Consider the following 21582-nt stretch of genomic DNA (forward strand, 5'->3'; position numbering starts at 1 on the left):
TAAAAGAGGTCTCAGTTCATAAAAATCGGCCAATTAGAAGAGAAAGTTTACAGTATTCGAAATCCCAAGAAAGCACAAACATCTCCAAACAAAAAATAAAATGAAGGGGGAAAAAAGAATGTATAAATTATGCAATTTCATATGATTGACCTCAGAATTTGACAAGCAAATTCAATTATTAAACAAGGAGACCAAAATTGAGTGAAAATAACAAAAACATTAGCCTCTTGCAAGGGGCTTCTGTATTATGATTTTAGACTGAAACAAGTAAATCCCGTTATATTATTTAAAAACGAATTGAACTCCAAGTTTATATGCCCTTAGTTTCTTGAATACGATTATTTTAAGCTCTCGAAAATTTATACCGAGCAATTTTAACCCATGGAGTGATTTCTGAGAGCTGAGAAAATCACGAATTTCTCATAGAGAGCCCTTCAAAAATGCTTGCTTGGGCAGCCGATCGGGCATCAAACCGGTTTAACTGGAAGCTGATAATAACACAAAGCTCTGAGAAATATTTTGAGATGAGTATAAGGAACGGTTTTTGTAAAATTACGAGGAGAGGCGGGCATTCTGTCAGCTATCGATACATAAGTATTTTTCACACGTAGAATTTAATTTTCACGTCAGGGAGTCGACATAATTTTGATTTTTTTTATTTTATACGGAAAATTTATGGTTTTTTTTCTCGGGATTGAAATACTTACATTTTTTCATGAAAAATGAATGCTCCCAAAATGACGATAAAGCATTTTGACTTTCACATACTGCACTCACTAAATAGATTTGGTAAATTCAAAGAGTGGTACATCGACCTGGTATATCAAGTTTCTGCGATTTTTTAACGAAATCGGGTAGATTTTCGGGGGATGTGGATTGCTTTACTTTCAATTCATTGAATGAAATAAAGCATGGGCATGGTTGAGCTTCTTGCATGAAAATGACGTTTTAAAATAACAAAATCAAGACATATTTAAGACAATGGACCCACTAGACAAAGGTGCGATTTTACGCACTATGATACAGGCTTTCCTCATTATGCCTACTTGAGTTCAATCGCTCACTAAACGCTATCATGGCACTCTGTGGTTTTAAAATATACCTTAATCCCGGCACATCGGCTAATATTTTGCGTGTTTTTTTTCCTTTTTAAACAGCACAAGATGAGGACGGAATACTGCTCGCAATCTAAGGTCTGTCATACTCGTTACAGTTTTCAGTGTGCGCGATTTGATTCAAGTATAGGCTCTGGTTTTTTATGCGAGAGGGAAATTCAAATTTTTCGTGACAAATGCTGAGTAAAAACGTCATTATATCGTGGTTTAAGGTTGGTATTAGTTGTTTTCATCGCGTAGATCGCATCTGCGTGAAATTTTGAGGAGCAATCATACATCGACGGCCAAGTGCGAAACCACGTATCTCCGTTTGCAACGTTTCAGACTTCCTGTCATACTTTATTGTTTCCTTGAATAACTATTGACGTAATTTCTTGAAAACTTCCTTGATTTTTTTTTCTAAGTTAGTAAAATATTCTATACTTTCAAGTTTTAAAATTAACTCGTTGCTCTTCGAAAAAGTTACATAGGAGCCGAAATTTTGAAAAATTGCGATGGAGGCACGTGATTTTGCACTGGGGGAAAAAGGCTCTTGGATCCAGAGTCCAGACTCTTGAAAAAATTAAGAAAAAATACTTTTGATTCGATCGGACTTTTGCTTGATTCGAGAGCCATAAGCCTCTTAGTCTAAGCGGTTTGCCTTCTGATTCAAGTACGAATCCGATTGAATCAAGTGTACTTTTTCTTGTCAAATCTATTACACTGGAAAAAAAACCACATTGGATCTAGAGTCCAGACTCTTAAAAACATCGACAAGAAAAAATACTCTTGATTCAATCGGATTTTTGCTTAAATCAAGAACCAAGCCTCTTAATTTGAGCGGATTTCCTTTTGACTTGAGCTTAAATCTGATTGAATCAAGAGTATTTTTTCTTGTCAATGTTTTCAAGAGTCTGGACTCTAGATCCAATGTGTTATTTTTTCCAGTGTAGGAGTCTAGACTTTGGCTTAAACACTCTTTTTTTTCTCCGGGGATGCATTTTGGCCATCGGTATGAGAACGTCCGAATTCGTACCTCGTCTCGTAGTTCATTTTGAAGGAAACTAGATTCAGATGGGCGTAACTACTGACGAGAAACGTGACTTTGGAGGGGACAAAACAGGAGACAGGGGGACGGGGGGGACAGGGGTCAGGGGACAAGGCTCCAGCGTGGCGATGGGCGTCGTCGCCGGCGAGGGAGGGGCGTGCTGTGCCGTGCCGTCAGCGTCGCGCCGCGACACCAGTGGCCGGGGCTCCGATGACAGTCACGAATCACTCACCCGCCCCGGGAGGGGGAAGGGGGGGGTGCCGGGCTCGGCTCGGGTGACAATCACGAATCACGACACTCACGCCCGCGGGTCAGGGACGAGGGGTGAGGAAGGGGGAAGGGGGGGGGGGGAGGAGAGTAAAAAAAGAGTTGGTCTTACCACCTCCATCATGAGTCCGGGTCCGGGGCCGGGGCCGCCGCCGTTGACGATGCTCGCTTTGGATTGGTCGGCGTCACGCATGCGTGGAGCTGCTACCCCTTTCTCGCCGCCACCGCGCGCGCCACTCCCGCTCCGCCCGCGACCCTCACCTGAAACAGACAACGCACGGGTTAGATTCGCAGAGTTTCGCTCGAGCGTCCGTCTCCGGAACATGCTCGACACCCACGCTGCCGTGCTAAGGAAAAACGCCGCATGAACCTTCAGGCGTTGCCAAATTTCCTTTGATAAAACGCGAATTTCCTGGTAAAGTTATGAATATTTTCCTTCCAATTTTTCAGATGATTTTGTTCGCAATTTTACCTAAAGTTCCTGAAAATGTCAAGGAAAAATATTCATAACCTTCCGCAAAAATAAACATTTTATCGAAGGAAATTTGGCAACTCTCGAATGTTCATACGGCGTTCTTCCTTAGTACGGCAGCACGAATGGACCGCGTTTAGCAGAAAGGGACCAAGCTACATCATCCATTGCCGAAAACTGGGCACAGTTTTTACGAGAGAACTTGTGTGCGGATTCATTTAAAAGTTTTAGGGAATCTGCTTCATACTATGCTGAAAATTGACAGAAATTGGCACAAAAATCCGCACAACCGTTTTAATGTGAAAAATTAAATTGACCAATTTTTGGCAATAGCTGGTGTGGCTTGGTTCATATCTGCTAGATGTAGTCCGACACGGAAAGAAATGGATTGCTGAACCAAAAATTAAATTGTTAAAAAATATGTCCAACATGTTTCAAATGTAAACTTTACAATAAAGGAAATTTTTTATTGTGAAATCCACATTGAAACATGTCCGACACTTTTTTTAACGACAAAATTGTAAAATGCGCGGAAATTTTCTTTTCCGTGAAATCGTTGATTCCCGGACGGAACGTAACTCTATTCCAAGTCTGCAAAATTGACTCGAATAATTAAATTTGAGTGAGAATAAAAAATAAAAACAAGAGTGTACCATTTTGATTTTTAGCCAAAATGCTTCTTATTTTCGCATGAGATCAAAGTAGCAATCGGTGAAATTTTCACTTAGAAATGCCCCAAATTCTCCTGGTAAAAAACTTGCGAGGATAAATCTGACAACATTGAAATGAAGTTACGTTCTTTCGTCAGGAAAACGACGGAGAGGGAGCGTTCATGAATTACGTAACGTTTTAGGGGGGAGGGGGGTCGAGGAAAGTGTTACGCTACTTTCTCTTACGTGTTAAAGCACAAAATCTTTAAAAATGGGGAGGAGGGGGAGAGTCAAAATGCCGAAAATGTGCGTTACGTTATTTATGAACGCTCCCAAAAATCCTACGTCACAGCAGATAAAACTACTGTGCTTAGCAAAAAAGTTTAAGCTTTTGAAGTTTTTCTTTGTTATATACTTCAGAATAAGAAAAATAAAAGAAAACCTCGGAACATGTATGAACATTACTAAATGATTCATTTGAACCTGGTAGGACATGATTATGTTTCTGTCCATTACTTTAGAAAATAAAAGAGAATAATGTTTCAAGTAAGAGGCCATTGCTGACAAATCAAGTGTTGCATTTTCAAATTATAGAATATTCAGTAAGAGGCATTTTAGAAACACGGGATTTCTATGGTGCCTTGAATTAATGCACAGTCTGAGATTTCTTTAGCTAACTGAAGATTGACATCAGTTTTCTTTTTTTTTCTATTTTTTCATAACAGAAGGTTCGTCAGTATCATTCATGCAGCCATCAATTTATCCCCAAGAGTATATGTAGAGGAGAAAGACAAATCTGACATTTAACTGTGATAAAAGAAACATCACATCGGGTTACATCACATACCGTTACCTAATTAAAATTTATCTCACTGACAAAATTAGCTTTGTCAATGGCGAAAGTTCAGCTTGGTTGAAATTAGTGAAATAGATAATAACGGTATCAATGAATATTGTCACTCCATCGAGTAACTGTTATCATTTTTCGTTAAAACAGTCGGCCGGAAAGCATTAATTGGCAAAGTTTACCCGGCTCGAAACCTCATTCAGCCAACGTGGTGAAAGTGAGAGTTAATTAAACGAAAAGAGCATTCTAAAATGCTCCAAATCAGCTTGCGGCTATGCGCTGCGCCACGCCGACGCGACCACACGAATAGTCGCTCTCTCATGACAAAAGAACGTAACTGAATTTTAAGATAAGCTCTACCATCCATGTGCCTCCACACTCTCTGCAGCTCAAATAGAAATGGATATACGTATCAAGACCAGAGACCTACGAAATAACGACGAATTCCATGCTATTTTCCCATGCGGACTAGTTTGTAATTATCAGAGCTGTAACCGAGACAAGCACGAGTCATTACGCCTACCGAGGTCTTCCACCCCGATCTAAACCTAAATAGAAGAGCGAAATGCACTTAGATCAATCTCAGGATGCGACCATTCCGACACTCAGGAGCTGTTCTTGCCTATTGACCCGAAAAGAAGGCGACTGTCACATCGCGAGGCGCGCGGCCAACGTCTGGGCGGTGTGATTCGCCTTCAATTCACCGAGTAGGCAAAAACACTTCCTAAGCGTTAAAATAGTCGCATCCGCAGACAATACCTGATTACGCTTTGATACCTACAGCCGTGATGATACCATGGCGTCTAATTTACCTCAGCTATTGACAAAAATATTGAAAGTGTGTTCTTCGATTCTTTTGTCGTTTCCAAATTGAAAAAGTAGGGCAAAATACCGGCTACTAGCACCATGAGCACCAGCACCTACATTCGTATAGAACTACTGGGGGCTGTTCCTCTTAACTGTTCGCGGCCAAAACCCCCGAAGTGCTGCTTGCTTCAGACGTTATGTGGTACCTGCTACTCTTATGATTTTATATGATTGAGCTTGATACGATAGATAGAACACAGTGCTGGCAGTTCATTTGACAGATTTTTCCCCCGATGTAAATTATACGAATAGAGAGTTCATTTATCTATCACATCCTGATATGGACCGTGTTAAGCTGATAGGAACCAAGCCACATCAGCTATTGCCAAATTTAACTAGGCAATTTAATTTTTAACATGAAAACGGCTGTGCGGATTTTTATGCGAATTTCAGTGAATTTTCTGCATAGTGCGAAGCAAATTCCTTAACATTTTCAAAGGAATCCGCACAAATTTTTTCTTGTAGACACTTAAATTGCTCAATTAAATTTGACAATAGCTGATGTAGCTAGGTTCATTTCTGCTGAACGCGGTTTTAAATACGAAGTGCTTTTCTGCCGTGCTGAGCAAGCTTTATGAGCCTTCAGACGTTGCCAAGTTTCTCTCCGATAAATACCGAATTTACAGGGAAAATTGCGAATATTATTTTCCAAAATTTTCAGACAATTTTGCACGCAATTTAATCTAAAACATCCGACAATTTCAAGGGAAAATATGTATAAATGTCGTCAAAAGTGCACGCTTTATCGAGGGAAATTTGGCAACTCCCGAATGTTCATACGGCGTTCTTCCGTAACACGGCAGATTTGCAGAACGTTTAATTTAAACAAAACAATAATCCGCGTCACAAGGCGACGAATCCTTTTCTTGTGCTTTCATTTATCCGGATTTAAATACCTGCCGCCGGAATTAGGTTATAATGTCCTCCCCACGCAACGGGTGGTAAAAAAAAGCGAGGCACGACTGCGGTGGGAGCCGAATGGAAATAGCTTCTCCCTTCCCTTGAGCTTTGCTCTGCCCTCTGTGAAACAAATAAACGGAAATTAATAAATTAATTATCGTCGCGTTAGCCGCCGCCGCGTCGCGAGGGTGAGACACCGATCGTGTCAGCGGGGCGGGCGGGGCGGGGTGGGGGTGGGGAATCGGCACGGCAGCGGAATGAAATGAAATAAAAAAATGAACTAATAACCGAGCCTAGCCTACGTCGTCGCTCCGGTGGCGTCACACGATTTAATAACAGGCTGCGTTGTCAAGTTTTCACAGAAATTAGGTACGCTCGGCCGTGTAAGGAAAAACGTCGTATGAGCATTCGAGTGTAGCCAAATTGCCCCGCATAAGATATTCATTTTTGAGAACGTTATGAATATTTTTCCTTGAAATTTTCGGACCCTTCAGATCAAATTACAAACTAAAATTAATTGTAGAAAGTTCAGTCGGGGCCCCATTATTTCAAACAATTTTCAAACGGATGTGGCCGTTCATAAAATACGTGACGCTAAATTTCGGAGTTTTCGACGCCCCCCCCCCCCCCCATCTAGTGACGAGAATCCCTATCCTTTAATAAAAAACAAATGCACGACTTGTAACTTGTGACATTCGGAACGGTGACTTTACCTCACTGCTCACTGTCAGTTTGCCTTCAGTTTTCAGTGTAGGCAACCCGAGCTCTCACGTGGCCGAATAGTGGTATCTCACTCGGCTGTCACGATTGCTGGAGGAAGAAGGCAGGTATAAATAACCAAACCTGGAGCGTGGCGTGGCGTGCGTAACGAAAACACAAAAATGAGATGGAATCCTTTTAGGCGCCGCTTATAAAAAAACGTGAAGCTAGAATTCGAATATTTCGACCCCCTTCGTTTCTCTCTCGTCGTTTCTGTAACGTAGCTATCTGTCCTCTAAGACGTTAAAATAAATTGGCGTAACGCTCTCCTCAGCCGGACTCTTGAAAAAATATTTTAAAATACAGCGTTAAGCGTTACGTAACCCTTCTCTCCGTTCCGTAACGCAGACTCGGAACAACTGCCTCCCCTTGGGCGTTACGTATTTTATGAGTGGCTCCTGCAGACCGATTTTTGAAATTATATGTTTGTCGGGCGGACATATGTGACACAGGTTAAAAATGGCGTAGTGTGATTAGTCTGCTACGGCTCATCCCTGCTTTGTCTCGCCAAAGTCGGGTAAAATTGACGGAAATATATCGGGATATGATGACTAGGACTTGAGATGAAAAGGAGAAACCTTTGGCGCGGCGCGGCGTGGCGGTCACGGCATGTAACACATATTAGCGCCTACAAGACTGCATGAATACTTCACACATAGCGTCAAAGACAGTGCGGTCGGCAGCGGTCGGCGTGAAACGCATAGCGCCTACAAGACTGTAGAAATACTTCACGCATTGTCCCAAACATAGTGCGATCAGAGCTGCGCGGCGGTGGAAGTTATAATAATTAAACCACATTTATGTTTGTTCTGTCATAATTTTTTCGTTCATTTCTTATAAATGAAAGGCCTTGTCCACACAGAGATAGGTTTACGGAACTTAACTTTCGCGCCAAGTTCCGTGAACTATGGTGCTTTAGGAACTTGGCCCTCCAAGGGTGCCTTTAGCTTGTCGTCAACTCCACTCGCCATAGGCACGACAAAGCAGCGATAAGAAATAACCGACAAATCAGACTACGCCATTTAACCTAGCTATATCATTTATGTCCGTCCAATAAACACAAAATCTCAATAATCGGCCCGCAGAGCCAAAAAGGATTCGATGACTTTCAAAGTCCATTCGGCACCACCTGCTTCAATGCTCGTTCATTTTGACTGCGTTCATACGCGCCCCCACGGTGGATCCGTTAAATCCCGACCAGATTTCCCCCTCCCCCGCCCCTCGCGCGGTGCAGCTCATCTCACCGGGGTTTTGTTTTGCGGTCGCCACTATCCACCCCCGTTTTGAGCTTTTCGCCACCGCAGAAGCAACCCCTTTCGGCTTCGACTCCCCTCCCACCCTCCCTCCTTCCCTCCCCGATCATGGTCCCAATGCTCCGCGCAGTTTTGACGGATTTGCACGAATCATTAGCGATGGCCGGCGCTCGGGGGAGCCTCGCATTTTCGAGCCACCCCCGATATGATTTTTCACCGGATTATCGGGTAGAGCGAAAATTTGGCCTCGGGATGGACAAAAAGAATGCCCCGTGTCAAAATAGAGACACGAATTGTTGCGGAATGCAGGACTCGCCTTACATTTGCAAACAAAAACCCTTCGATTATAGGGGTCAGAACGTTTTAACAAAAACCCTTCGATCATAGCAGTCAGAGCGTTTTTATCACGAGTAAAAATTTTTACAATTAGACAACACAAACTGTGCATGAGCCAAATGCGTGCTTGTAAAGTTTGTTTGACACACAATGAAGGTTGAAATCGTTCTCTAGTTAGACCTGATTTCACTCATCACTGGAAAAAAAACACATTGGATCTAGAGTCCAAACTTTTAAAAACATCGACAAGAAAAAATACTCTTGATTGAATGAGATTTATGCTTAAATCAAGAACCAAGCCTCTTAATTTGAGCGGATTTCCTTTTGGTTTAAGCTTAAATCCGATTGAATCAAGAGTCCTTTTTCTTGTCAATGTTTTCAAGAGTCTGGACTCTAGATCCAATGTATTTTTTTTCAGTGATGGTGCGGTTATGGCAAGAATTCACATGATCTGATTTGGATCAAAATACGAAGATTTGATGTATTTATAATTATTTTTGTATTTTTATTTGTAATACGAGTATTTAGCGAAGTTCTTAGAAAGAATACTTTATTCTTTCTTAAAAAGACAATAAAATGTATATTTTTGTATTTTTAAACATTTGCGTCGATTGAAGGTATGATAATCATCTAAATTTTAAATTAAGTGACACAATAATAAATCACAAAAAACTAGACAAGTAACGCACTAATTAGGTATGACGTTTTTCGGCATGCACTGCAGTTGTAGGTACATGTGCCGGCAGCATATTTAACATTTGCGGTCTGTTATGGGGCTGACTGTAACATTCCAGTGATCTCGACTAGGACCGTACCAGAAGCTTTGTATGCAGAAATTGACTGACCAGTAAAAGGGCCTTCTATAATTGTAAAACTTGCGTAATAATTTCGACGTTGCAAAGGACTACGTGCAAAACGGGCCATTTGGGGCTCGGGCGGATACCTTTGAGACTTTCCCTATTTATTCACCTAACAATGCCCCATCTTTTCCCAAAGTTTCAAGCCCCCCAAAAATTTTGGGGAGACGAGGCGGGGGTCAAAGTTAAAAACCGGCAAAATTTTCGCGAATTTATTACTCGAAAACCAAGAAGTTTTGGAAAACGCGGTTTAAACGATTGTATTCAGCGTGACGAGAGCTTTCAGAAAATGTATAACATCATAGGGTTTGTCAACTTCAGCTCGAGTTATCGCCTCCGAAGCGCCGGAACGCTCGAAAAAGACCCCTTATTTTTCACGTTTGGGCCGATTTTAAAAAAGCCATTTTTTTATTTTGATGAAAAAAATGATATTTGTTCCCGACTCTCTGTAGCCCCTCTAGCTCTTTACCGCATGCTGGGGAAATGTTTTGGTCGCGAGTTATAAGAGCGGAAAGGAGCGAAGGTCGGGAAAATCGGCTATTTTTAAACTGCGCGCGGCGACAGATCAGGAGACATGTGGCAACAATGCGAGGTCGGCAGAGGAGTGTGATTCGCCGAACTGAGTGGGAGGGGACGTTTTCCTTCCGATCAACGCCCGCGCGCGCAGTTTAAAATAGCCGATTTTCCCGACCTTCGCTACTTTCCGCTCTTATAACACGCGACCAAAACATTTCCCCAGCATGCGGTAAAGAGCTAGAGGGGCTACAGAGAGTCGGGAACAACATATCATTTTTTCATCAAAATAAAAAAATGGCTTTTTTTTAAATCGGCCCAAACGTGAGAAAATAAGGGGTCTTTTTCGAGCGTTCCGGCGCTTCGGAGGCGATAACTCGAGCTGAAGTTGACAAAACCCTATGATGTTATACATTTTCTGAAAGCTCTCGTCACGCTGAATACAATCGTTTAAACCGCGTTTTCCAAAACTTCTTGGTTTTCGAGTAATAAATTCGCGAAAATTTTGCCGGTTTTTAACTTTGACCCCCCGCCTCGTCTCCCCAAAATTTTTGGGGGGCTTGAAACTTTGGGAAAAGATGGGGCATTGTTAGGTGAATAAATAGGGAAAGTCTCAAAGGTATCCGCCCCGAGCCCCAAATGGCCCATTTTGCACGTAGTCCTTTCCTATCATATTATTTTTTTTCTTCGGAAAATTATAGTCAAAACGATATCTGGGAAATTTCCTTGACCTTTCTACTAGGTCACCAGAGGATTCTGTATAAATTACAAGCTATTAAAATGACTTTTTCTTTTCGAAAAAATAAAATACCTAGGGCTGGACATTTTACATACCCGGAATGGAGATACTCGGTTCCGCATTTTTGCGGTGAATATATTAGTATTTATGTTCAATCTCCCAAGATCCAGAGATTCCACAATATATTATAGTGCTTCAGTCTCAAGCCAATTTTTACTTTTCGTATTTTTACTTCCCACCCCGTCAGACATTGCAACAAAATTAATCTCCCTTTTGCAGCCTCAAATATAACATTGGAGCTCGCCTTTATGTTATTCAATGGTATCGATGCAGCGCTCCGGTGACTCAAATTAGAACTTTAAAGGACAAGTTTTTTTGCCATTGGGTCTCCAGAACTACTAAAATAAATAGCACGGCTTTTTGCCTTGGGGACTTCGGAGGTTACTAATTTTTCCATGATAGTGTTTATTTCCTTCCATTTTGTTCTGGATTACAATCATACATGGATTTTTCCGTGAAATTCGAGGTCGAAGAGATGCGTGCATTCCCACCAATTTGGCAGCCGCACCTCGGGCTCCTGGCGCGGTAATCGGGAGTTAAACGGATCGCTTTTCCTCTCTCCGTTAGCGTTTGCGAGGGGTGGTCTGGGATCGGGGGCTGATCTGGGAGTGGGGGCTGCTGGGGTGCGAGGTGTTCATTGTCGATACAGCCTCGGTAATTGGCTCGGTTCAACTGTAAACGTATGCGTGTTCACTTGTTTCCGACGCGTCGAAAAGGCTGATCAATTATGAGCTACGCTTGTCAATTCCCCGCGCCTTTCCGCCGCACTTTCCCGTGCAGTTTGATTGTGCAGCGGAGCTCAATATCCACGTGAGCCTTGTTTCATACATAAATCCATGCTTTCCAGGGCTCATGCGCAGATCAAGATACGCCCTTACGCTGGAAAAGCGCCAATTTAACCTAGAAGTTAACTGAAGAAAAGGTGGTAAAAAGAGGGGGGGGGGTGGTGACAGTGGCGTGGCGTGAATTGCGATATATCGATTGTTATGTAATTTAAACCTATGGTAAAGAATCGATTAGTAAGGTGTTCGCTGCGAACACCCTGCTTATCGATACTTTTCCATAGGTTTAAGTGGCATAACAATCTACATATCGCAATTTACGCAACGCCACTGGGTGGTGGTTAGAACCTGCGAGGTCTCTCAGCGTAGGGTAAAAAACCTAGTAATTTTGCTCGGTATGCTAAGTAATAAAATCCTCTGCGTTGCGCAACGTCTCTACAGTGGCTGTGCGATTAGTATACAAATCGTCTTTAAAAATGAAAAATTTTGCAAAACCATGTGTCTCCATTAGCGACGTGGCGAACCTCCCGTCAAACTTTACTTTTTCTTTGGAAAACTAGTCAACGTTATATATTGAAAATCTTCTTGATTTTTCCACACTGTTAGCAAATAATTTTGAATGAATTTCGAAGTACACAAATGCCTTATTCCTCCTCGAAAAAATAAAAGAGGAGCTGAAATTCTAAATCACGGCGATGGAGATACGTGGTCTCGCATTTTGGTCATCGACTTGCCGAGAATTCATTTTTGATCATCTCTTCAATAGATTTAATGCATATCGTAATGTTTAACATAGTTTAAAGTGCAACACACTTCATCGTATTTCAGGGTTGCCACAGAATGTAGAAAATGGAATCCCCTGATGTTTCCTTAATTTTTCTGTCACATTTTGGTCAAATTCTCTGAAAATTGAGGATTCCATTTGCCAGATGCTGATTTGAAACAGTTTTTAGGCAAAATTTGTTATTCAAAACGTCAAACCCATTCTAGAGAGGAAATAAAGGTGATTTGACAATTTTCCCCTGACATTTTCGTCATTTTACCTGACATTTCCAGGTTTTCCCTGGGTTTTTAAAATTTCCTGACATTTCCTGGTATTCCATGACTGTGGCGCTGATATTTGAAATGACACAAAAATACCATCAAAAGTTACAGTTTCGGAAAAAGACGTCATGACGGGACGATTCCAAAACCTCGTTCCCCATGTGGCGCGACGGGCGCGGCGCGGCGCGGAGGGGACCGCGTTGGCGTGCAGCGCGGTGCGGCGCGGCGTTTGACGTCCGAGGCAGCGGCGCGGCCACCACCGCATGGCGTCCTGCGCACGACCTTGCCTGTGGCGCTTCCATCTCGCATGCAAAGCATCAACGCCGAGCCAGACAACCAACTCGCCACTCGCGCTTCTCTCGTCCGCGGCCGCGCTCGAACGCCATCTACCGATCAACGCCAGTTACCAGATATTTTCAAACCTTCCTACAGAGCAGCTTAAATTGATTCTCTGTGATCTAGGGACGAGATCCGCCACCACGCTGCGCTGCTACACGCTTTGTGTCTTTCAGAGGCACACTGATAGGGAAAAACTCCGGCCGTGGAAGCCGTACTTACGGGCTATATAGACACATCGATTGTTCCGGGCTCAGAGGCCCAAAGTTCCGGGCGTAGCATCTGGAACAATCGAAGCTACAGCTTCAGCGCCCGGAACTTGCGGCCTCTGAGCCCGGAACGATTGGTGTGTCTATATAACGTGTAACTTCTTTTCAGAGCAGTAATGGGTAAGTTGCGCCGTCTCAGAATCAGGTGTTGATACCTAATCCTTGTACAGACACAGAGAAAAAAACTTCGTGCGTGAGACCCGAAGTTGAGGTCATATGGATCTCTGAAGATTTCGGATCACGTATCTAAAAACTTGAGGTCGAGCTGCCGAAGTTCGGGTCAGACATCTGAAGTACTTCGACATAAACAGAAGGGTTCAGGTCACACATCTGAAGTACTCCGGTGCATACCGAAGTACCTCGATGTCTGACTCGAACTTCGGCAGCTCGACCTCAAGTTTTCCGATGCGTGATCAGAAAACTTTAGAGATCCATATGACCTTAACTTCGGGTCCCATGCGCGAAGTTTTTTTTCCGTGTAGATTAGTCAAAAATAATGATGTTTGCTTGAACAGCAACTCTATACGGTCAATATAAACAAAGATATAGCGTTTTGAAAAATTCTGTTTATGACGTTATCCCTCGCTGGAGTGACACGCTTGGTTTCTTCCATCGTGGTTTCATCAGTAAGAAAGACGCACATTTACAGTGGTTACCAACGTGAAACTCGAATGAAAGCAAGATGGAAGTCATTGGAAGCAAGATGGGTGTCACTACCGCCGTGGATGACGTCATGAACATAATTTTTTTAAAGCGCGATAGCTTCATCTATGTCGGACGCATGCCGAAAGTTGATGTTCCGACGGATCTCATTATTGTTAGCCAATCTGCAAGAATCAGGCATCAATACATGATTCTGAGACCGGTGCAACTGACCTGTTATTGCTTCCAAAAGACACAAACCGTGTAGCAGGCAGGCAAGTCTTAAAACATTCCAAAATTGTAAAGGCACCGCTCAGAACGGTGGATTTTTGCTATTGGCGGATCTAGCAATTTGGCAACACCGGGTTTCCTCCTATTGAACCTATGTTAAATGATCGATTCATGCCGGAGCACCTGGCCCCTCCAAAAATCGATACATTTTCATAGGTTTAAAAGGAGAAAAACAATGTTGCCAAGTTGCTAGATCCGCCTCTGATTTTTGCTGGATCTCTCCCTATCCCTGATGCTCAAAGCAAATCTGTACATACATACTATTCATCATGAGACACGTGATGCTAGTGAGAATGTCTCCCATCTTACATTATCGTCTGGTTTTCGAGGAAATACGGCCAAAGACTCAAAATTGAAAAATATATATCTCCATTGCAATTAAATATCTCCTGGAAGTTTTTGTGAACAACACAGTACATCCTTTGAAGTTTCCCGGGAACAGAAATATCTCCGTGAAGTTTTCTACAATAATATTTAAGTGCTTTAGAGAGCCAACCCCCCTCTCTTGTTTTTGAAATCACACCAGATTCATTTTTATTAGTCTCATACAAAATCAAATTCATATTATTGTTATGCTTAAATGCGCGTTTTTCTTTGAAAAATCGTTATTCTATCGTAAAGTGTAATTTGATTAATACCTACATTAAATGAGGAAAACATGGAAATTGAAAAAATCGAGGCATGGCAGAAAAACACATGACATCAATTCACGACTGATTTGTCAATTTGACCTCGTGTAAGGCGTCAAGAGGTCAGTCAAACGAAAATGTGTCACTCAGTGCTACATTCTTTGATATACGCTGGGAGGCTATTATTATCTGTTTGTTATTATGACACGAGCAGGAAATTAGATTATATTATGTCACATAAAGAACTCCATTCACAAAACCTAATCGAAAATCCACGTCACTGCACAGTCAGCTTTAATGACATGATTGCCGGATTGACGTCATAAACTAAAGTTCATAAAAAATCAATAAGCTTTACATTAAAACGGTTTCCGGTATATAGCAGCAACGGAGAACTATGAGGTGCGGATATTTGAATCCCTATAGGTTGCAATGTACGGTCAGTGGCAGGACAGGGAGGGGAGATTAGCGATTTTTCCGTCTTCCTTTAAAGTCTCGGGCACAAAATCTTGTTTTATTGAGAGATACACTGCAGTATCGATGACATCTATGAATCTAGAAATCCTATAAAGTCATCAAGTTTTGGGGAAATAAGTATCAACTTTGACCATTAATGGCCCGTGTTAAGCATAAAAGAACCAAGCCACATCAGCTACTGCCAAATTTAACTGGGCAATCCAATTGTTTGCGTTTGTGCAAATTTCCTCGAAAATTTGAAGGAATTCACTACGTGCTACGCAGAAAATTCACTAAAATTTGCACACAATTCCGCACAACCGTTTTCATATAGAAAATTGAATTGCGCCTAATTATTTGGCAATAGCTGATGTGGCTTGGTTCCTTTCTGCTCAACGCGGTCCTAATGAAGACTATACGGAGAACCAATGTATAAAGATTGAATGAATACTCACAGTTAATGAAATATGGATGGTGGTGGACCGAGTAACCTGTCGTCATCATTAATGCAGCAAAACGGAATGGTTAGAAATGTTCATAGTTTGTCCGGACGCAACTCTCGGTAGTGGTCTGATTGTTTTATCGGAAAGACTCATACTTTAACACTGATGTACGCGTATTGTAAGTATTAGCGAGTGCAGATCCGGACATAAAAAAAAATATATTGAAGCGCACTTATTGTTCGGCGGAATCTCTGGAAATGGTAAGATTCTTAATCGCATGAAATCGCTGAAAACGGCATAGCGGAGAGAGAAATAGAACAATTTTTGAAAATGTGGTCTTGTGTTTTTTTTTAAAGTCCTCACTGTTACAAATCTTCAAGTTTCTCAATTGTGTGTGTATGAGCAAAGATGTTTCCCTTCCCTGCATCAAAACGCCTTTTTCGGTAGACACTTTTGTAACAGCAGTATCAAAAACGCTTACAGGATTTTTCTCGTGCACGAACGAACCCTCGTAATTTTTCTACTATTTCTAAATTTATCTTATTTTATTAGAAAATGATCTTACTTTTTTTTCTAACTGAAAGCAGAATTACTAGAAATTGTTTCTGCACGATAAAAATTCTGTGAGCGTGTATAGTACTGCTGTAACAAAAGTGACGACTGAAAAAGGTGTTTTGATGTAGGAAGGGGAAACATGTTTTGCTAAAACATCTAAACCCCTCCTTATTCACACGCACATATAAAACATACTGGCTATCAATTCTCTTATTTCGCTCTTCACTTAGTCTCCCTCTTGTATAGCAATACTAATTTCCCTGAAGTTCAAAAATTACCAAACTTTGCATCTAAGCTTTTGTAAGTACTAGACATGCACCAAAGATACGGATCGTTCGCATAAGAAACTTTCCTCCACTTAAAAGTTAGATTTTTCACCCTTAACTTTCTCGTTGAATAATCACGGATTTTTAATTGAAGCAGACCTAACGTATTTCTCAGTCTGTCTCATGGCTGTGTTCTTCCTCGAATATTTCAAAACCAAACGAAATCAGACGGTTCAAATGTTAGAATCAACGCTTGATTTCGCACTATAAATGAATACATATTTCCATTCAATACATCAAAATTGAACAGAACAGGACTGGCTTAACATTCTCCTATCCAGTTTGCTTCGAGAGCCAAAAGAGAAAGATCGGCAAGCTCTCCAAAAGCGTCATCGTTATTTCTCCACAGCATCCGACGACTGCAGGCGGCGGACACATCTGCAAAGGCGAAGAGAAAATTACCGGGAAGACGGGAGAGGGGGCAGAAAGGGGACCCGTCTCCCTTTTTTACCAGACTCCCGGAAAGGGGACCGAGAGGGCGGGAAGAGGGGGTCGTTTCCCCCTTTTTCATCCTGGGGGAGTGGACACTTTTGCTACGGAGAAACGAGGGTTTGAGGGGGTCTGCGAAGGGGAAGGGAAGGGGGGCCGGGGGGCTCGGGGCGAAGCGGAGGCGCAATAGGGTCAATCGATATGGCACAAGACAGTGGCTCCAATTCATCCCTGTCAGCTCCACCTCTTTTCGTCGCTCCTCTGACGTAAGGGCGAACATCTATTTCAAGATGAGCCCCGGATTGCATAGACTTATACGGAGAGCAGAGCTCATGAGAAAATTTAGATACGCCCTTGCATTGGAGGGACGATGTTTCGAGGGCCCGTTCCATCACTGCGCGACGTTCGGTGGGCTTCAAAGGGATTTCTCAACTCTCCTTATTCTATATTTTTAAGGGCCCGGGTGACAGTCAGTTACGGGCACGGATTTAACAAAAAGGGAAGAAATTTGAAAACGGGAACGGAAAAATGGTTTGCGTCGGAAGTACAGGCCGAACGGTCAATTGAGGAACTTGAAGGACAAGGTGCATGAGTGCAGTTTTTGCTATTTCGAGAAATAAGTGCTTGAAGTTCTGAAGTTACATGGATCCTTACGGAGGAAAGAAAGTTCAAACAGACTTCTTGCTTAAAAATTGGAATTAGAGATCAAATTTTTCACAGAATATGCATTAGGACTAGTTTTACTTAAAATAATTGATATCTCGATTTTTTTTTTAAAAAAAAACTGCACTTATGCGCCTTGTCCTCCAGGCCTAGCATTGGTGTTCTACCTAACTTTTGCCAAATTCCACTCAAGCCTTTTGATCAAAAATCGCACACGTATATTCTTCAAAAAAATTAAATTGTTGGAGTCAATTTTGCAATTTTTTAATGAAGTTACATTCCTTTGTTCGAATTTCTTCTCACAAATTGCATTTCAACCTGAAGAATTTAAGGCTTTCGTAGCTGAAAATTTCACAAATTTTTCTTTTGACCTCATGCTAGACTCAGAAAAATTTCAAGCAAGAATCTCACAAGTGCATTCTTGAAAAAAATTGAATTTTTTGAGTCAATTTTTCAGCCTTGGAATGAAGTTACGTTCCTTCGTTCGGGTGCCGACAAGTTGTTTTACGGATTCTCTCTCAGGAGCACGGTTCAAAGCCCTGCGCGACGCATCATGGACGCCGCAGACAGCGCCCCTCCGCGACTTAATCAAATTTCAAATTTCGCCCGGCACCGAGTCAGCCCGGCGCGGAATTTATTATTTTCGAGATAAATGACTCGCCCGCGCCCGCCACGACACTGGATTACCTCCGCGACGCGACGCCGCGCAGCGGTGGGGGAAATTGAGACGGATTTGAATATCCGCGCGCGGGAAAGCGGGGAAAACACCACGCGCGGCACAGGTGCGACTGCGAGCCGCCCGGGCAGATCCGAAAAAAAACTGTCACGTTATTAATAGCCACGAATGGAATCATCCGTTCAATGAAAAATGCGCCTTGAAATCGATTTGACTATATAGACCGCGTTAAGCAGAAAGGAACCAAGCCACATCAGATACTGCCAAATTCATTTGGGCAATTCAATTTTTTACATGAAAACGGCAGGGCCGGATTAGGGGGTGGCCACATGGGCCGCGGCCCATGGCGGCAAATCTAGGGGGCGGCAAATTTTGCAATTTTTTTAAAAATAGGTATAAAAAAAATCGGATTTAGAAAAAAAAATTACAAACTAGAAAAGGCTACAAAATCTCTCATTTCCTGAGAGTATAGTAATTTCTAATTTTGTCGTCTGTCAGTGATACAAGAGACAGCACCTTTAATTAGTCGAGTTAAGAGAAACACCAAACACACAATTTGGCCTGGAACGGCCAACACGAAGGACTACACGAAGACTTCACGCATTGCATCAAACACAGTGCGGTTATTCTGGTCAGCGTGAAACGGATAGCGCCTACAAGAATGCATGAATACTTCAAGCATTGCGCCAAACACAGTGCGGTCAGCGTGAAGCGCATAGCGCCTACAAGACTGCGTGAATACTTCACGCATTGCGCCAAACACGGTGCGGTCGGCGCGGCGCGGCGCGGCGGCGGAAGTCAAAATCATTAAACCAAATTTTGTGTTTGTTCTTTCATAATTTTTTAGTTCATTTCTTATGAATGGAAGGCCTTGACCATTAAAGATAGGTTTACGAAACTTTACTTTCGCGCAAAGTTCCGTGACTTTTTGCTAGTAGTGTTGACAGGGCTTTCCCAAAAAATGTGTTCAACACGAGTAAACGCGTCTTATGCACCCCTCCTCCGCTGGCACGTTCACTTGATGGTTTTTATTGGTGTTTCAAAACGAATGAGAAGGGGGCGGCAAAATACAGGCGGACCATGGGCGGCAAGTAGGAAAATCCGGCCCTTGAAAACGGTTGTGAGGATTTTTGTGCAAATTTCAATGAATTTCCTGCATAGTGCGTAGCAAGTTCCTCAGAATTTTCCCAGGAATCCGCATAAACGTTCTCTTGTAAAAAATTAAATTGCCCGGCTAAATCTGGCCATGGGTGATGTGCCTTGGTTCCTCTCTAATAAACGCAGTTCACATGTGAATGTTTGAGAAAATCAAAATTACGAGCACTATAACATCCTCGGTTTTTAAAATGAAGAATTATTGGAGGAGATATTACCAAAAGACCTAATCCACTAAAATACAAACTCAAATGGGAAATGCCGCCTGATGACGTCACAAAGTGGTAAATTTTCTCACTTTGAGGTAAATACATTTTTTTTGTTTTTTTACAATTTCCCATGCCGGAGAAAAAAAGAATAAAAATGCTGCTAACACGGCTTAACAGGCACTCTCATACGCAGCATTAAAATTGTTTGGTGCGGATTCTCCACTTGTGGGTTAGTGTCTTAAACAAGGTGGTGGAAAACGTTTTTTGGCTCCTTTGAGGGCACAAGGAGAATCGTTTGAGACACTCTCCGGTTGGACGAGGAGAGAGACGGTCTCTTTAAACGTGAATCAGTTGTTTTCTAAAGGGAACAGGACCATTTCTCGATGAATCTTAGTTAGCATGTCCTTTTAAGCAAGCCAAGGCTCATGCAAAAATGGACTTATTGGCTTTTGAAAACAATCGATTCACTTGTCATTGGCCGGCGTCGTCGTCGACACGGTCGCGCGCAGTTGACGCCTGGGCTGACCGCAAGGAGTGCGGCTGCGGTGTCGGCGGCGACTAAATGAATAGTCAACTTGTCACAGGTGTTGGGCCCGGTTGGGCGTTTGCCGACCTATTTTGCGGTTTCCCGCTCGAGCCCCCTTGCAACGCCCGCCAACTAACAGCAGGGTATTTTCCACACAGCTATACCGATTGCCGATGCCGCCGCCGCCAGCCGGAGCAGTCCTAATATCATACCGCCTCGTCTCCTTTCATACTGAAACAAAAGACAATACGAATCCATTTCTGATTGGTTCCCGTCAGGGGCGGACTGGTAGTCGAAAAGTTAGGAGGCGACCTAAATGTGGAGGCCCTTCCTGTCGTTCAGGGGCCCCTCTAGGAAGGTCCACGGTCCCTCTCCCGGAAAATTTTGAAAATTTCACACTTTTTAAACGCAATTTTAAGCATTATTGGAGTTGGATTCTACAGCGCTTGAACTTCAAAATAACCCATTCTCAGGATTCTTCGGGGGTCCCTTCATCACATACGCTTTTGCCCCGGGGGCCCCTTCGGGACCTCCGCGGCAAATTGTTAGGATGCGATCGCCTCCCCGCCCCCATGACCAGTCCGCCCCTGGTTCCCGTATTTTAGGCCTCCACGGTGTCGCAAACGGAAATAAAGATAGTATTTCCACTAATTCCAAAGATTATAAACCGAGATGGACTGGGGGATGAGGGGCGACGCAAGGAACAAACGGAATGAGAGCCGGAACGGAGACGAGAATTTGGGAATGAGTTGACCAAAGATTACAGAAAGTCTACATTACCCAGAAAATATAGTGATGATGCTATTGACGCAAAATTATTAAGTTTCATGTGTGTGCAACGTGCATGGTAATATCCTGCAACATTTGAAGGGTTGCCTCGAGCATGGTAGCGCTAGTGCAGAAATAAGTTTACTTCATGTATGACGAATAAGAAATGTACGAATGTCACTTGGCATTGAATATAATTGTGGAGTTTTACAACATACTTTTTTACACATTTTCCTTTTGAAATCTTAGCACCGTCTCATTTTTTTCAACTTGGAACCGGTTTTCACTGAGGATAGGGTGGAAAAGGCAAGACTCACAGAATGAACTTATGACCTTTTAAATTAGGTACACTGTACAAAAAATACCGAGAGATGTATGACAGGCGTTTATTATTTCTTGGGATCCAAGTATAATTTGCCTGACTACCTGGATTTCTTACATCAGCGACACCAGCGTTCCTCGGATAAATATTGGATTCAAACGGTATACAACTTTTTCGCATTTATCAAAATATAGAGGCACTGATCTTGGTTAAAAGGACAAAATTCTTAGGTACATTTAAATTCAATAAAACGCGGCGATGGACGGACTGAGACGAACATAAAGGCGATCATTTTCACGGTAACGGTTGTGGTTATGTAAGACGGACACTGTAATATCATACTAATCGAAACGAACGTGCAGTTGAAATTAATTTTATTTTAAGGTGAATTTTGGTAAT

The 21582-nt window shown here is 42.5% G+C and overlaps 1 protein-coding gene across 4 annotated transcripts in view; it reads right to left on the minus strand.

Annotated features, from left to right (window-relative positions):
- The window catches only part of LOC109041868 (zinc finger protein basonuclin-2), a 293909-nt gene that overhangs the window by 261547 nt on the left and 10780 nt on the right, over window positions 1-21582 (minus strand). For 2 of the 4 annotated variants that reach the window (XM_019058363.2, XM_072296173.1), the window contains exon 2: window positions 2522-2670. In XM_019058363.2, the coding sequence (XP_018913908.2) occupies window positions 2522-2670 (149 nt within the window). Of the gene's footprint in view, window positions 1-2521; window positions 2671-15566; window positions 15841-21582 lie in introns of all 4 variants that reach the window. The other 2 variants (XM_019058364.2, XM_019058365.2) reach the window with 2 other exon arrangements.

The sequence above is a fragment of the Bemisia tabaci genome, chromosome 2 (assembly GCF_918797505.1).
Source record: "Bemisia tabaci chromosome 2, PGI_BMITA_v3".
NCBI classification, from domain to species: domain Eukaryota; kingdom Metazoa; phylum Arthropoda; class Insecta; order Hemiptera; family Aleyrodidae; genus Bemisia; species Bemisia tabaci.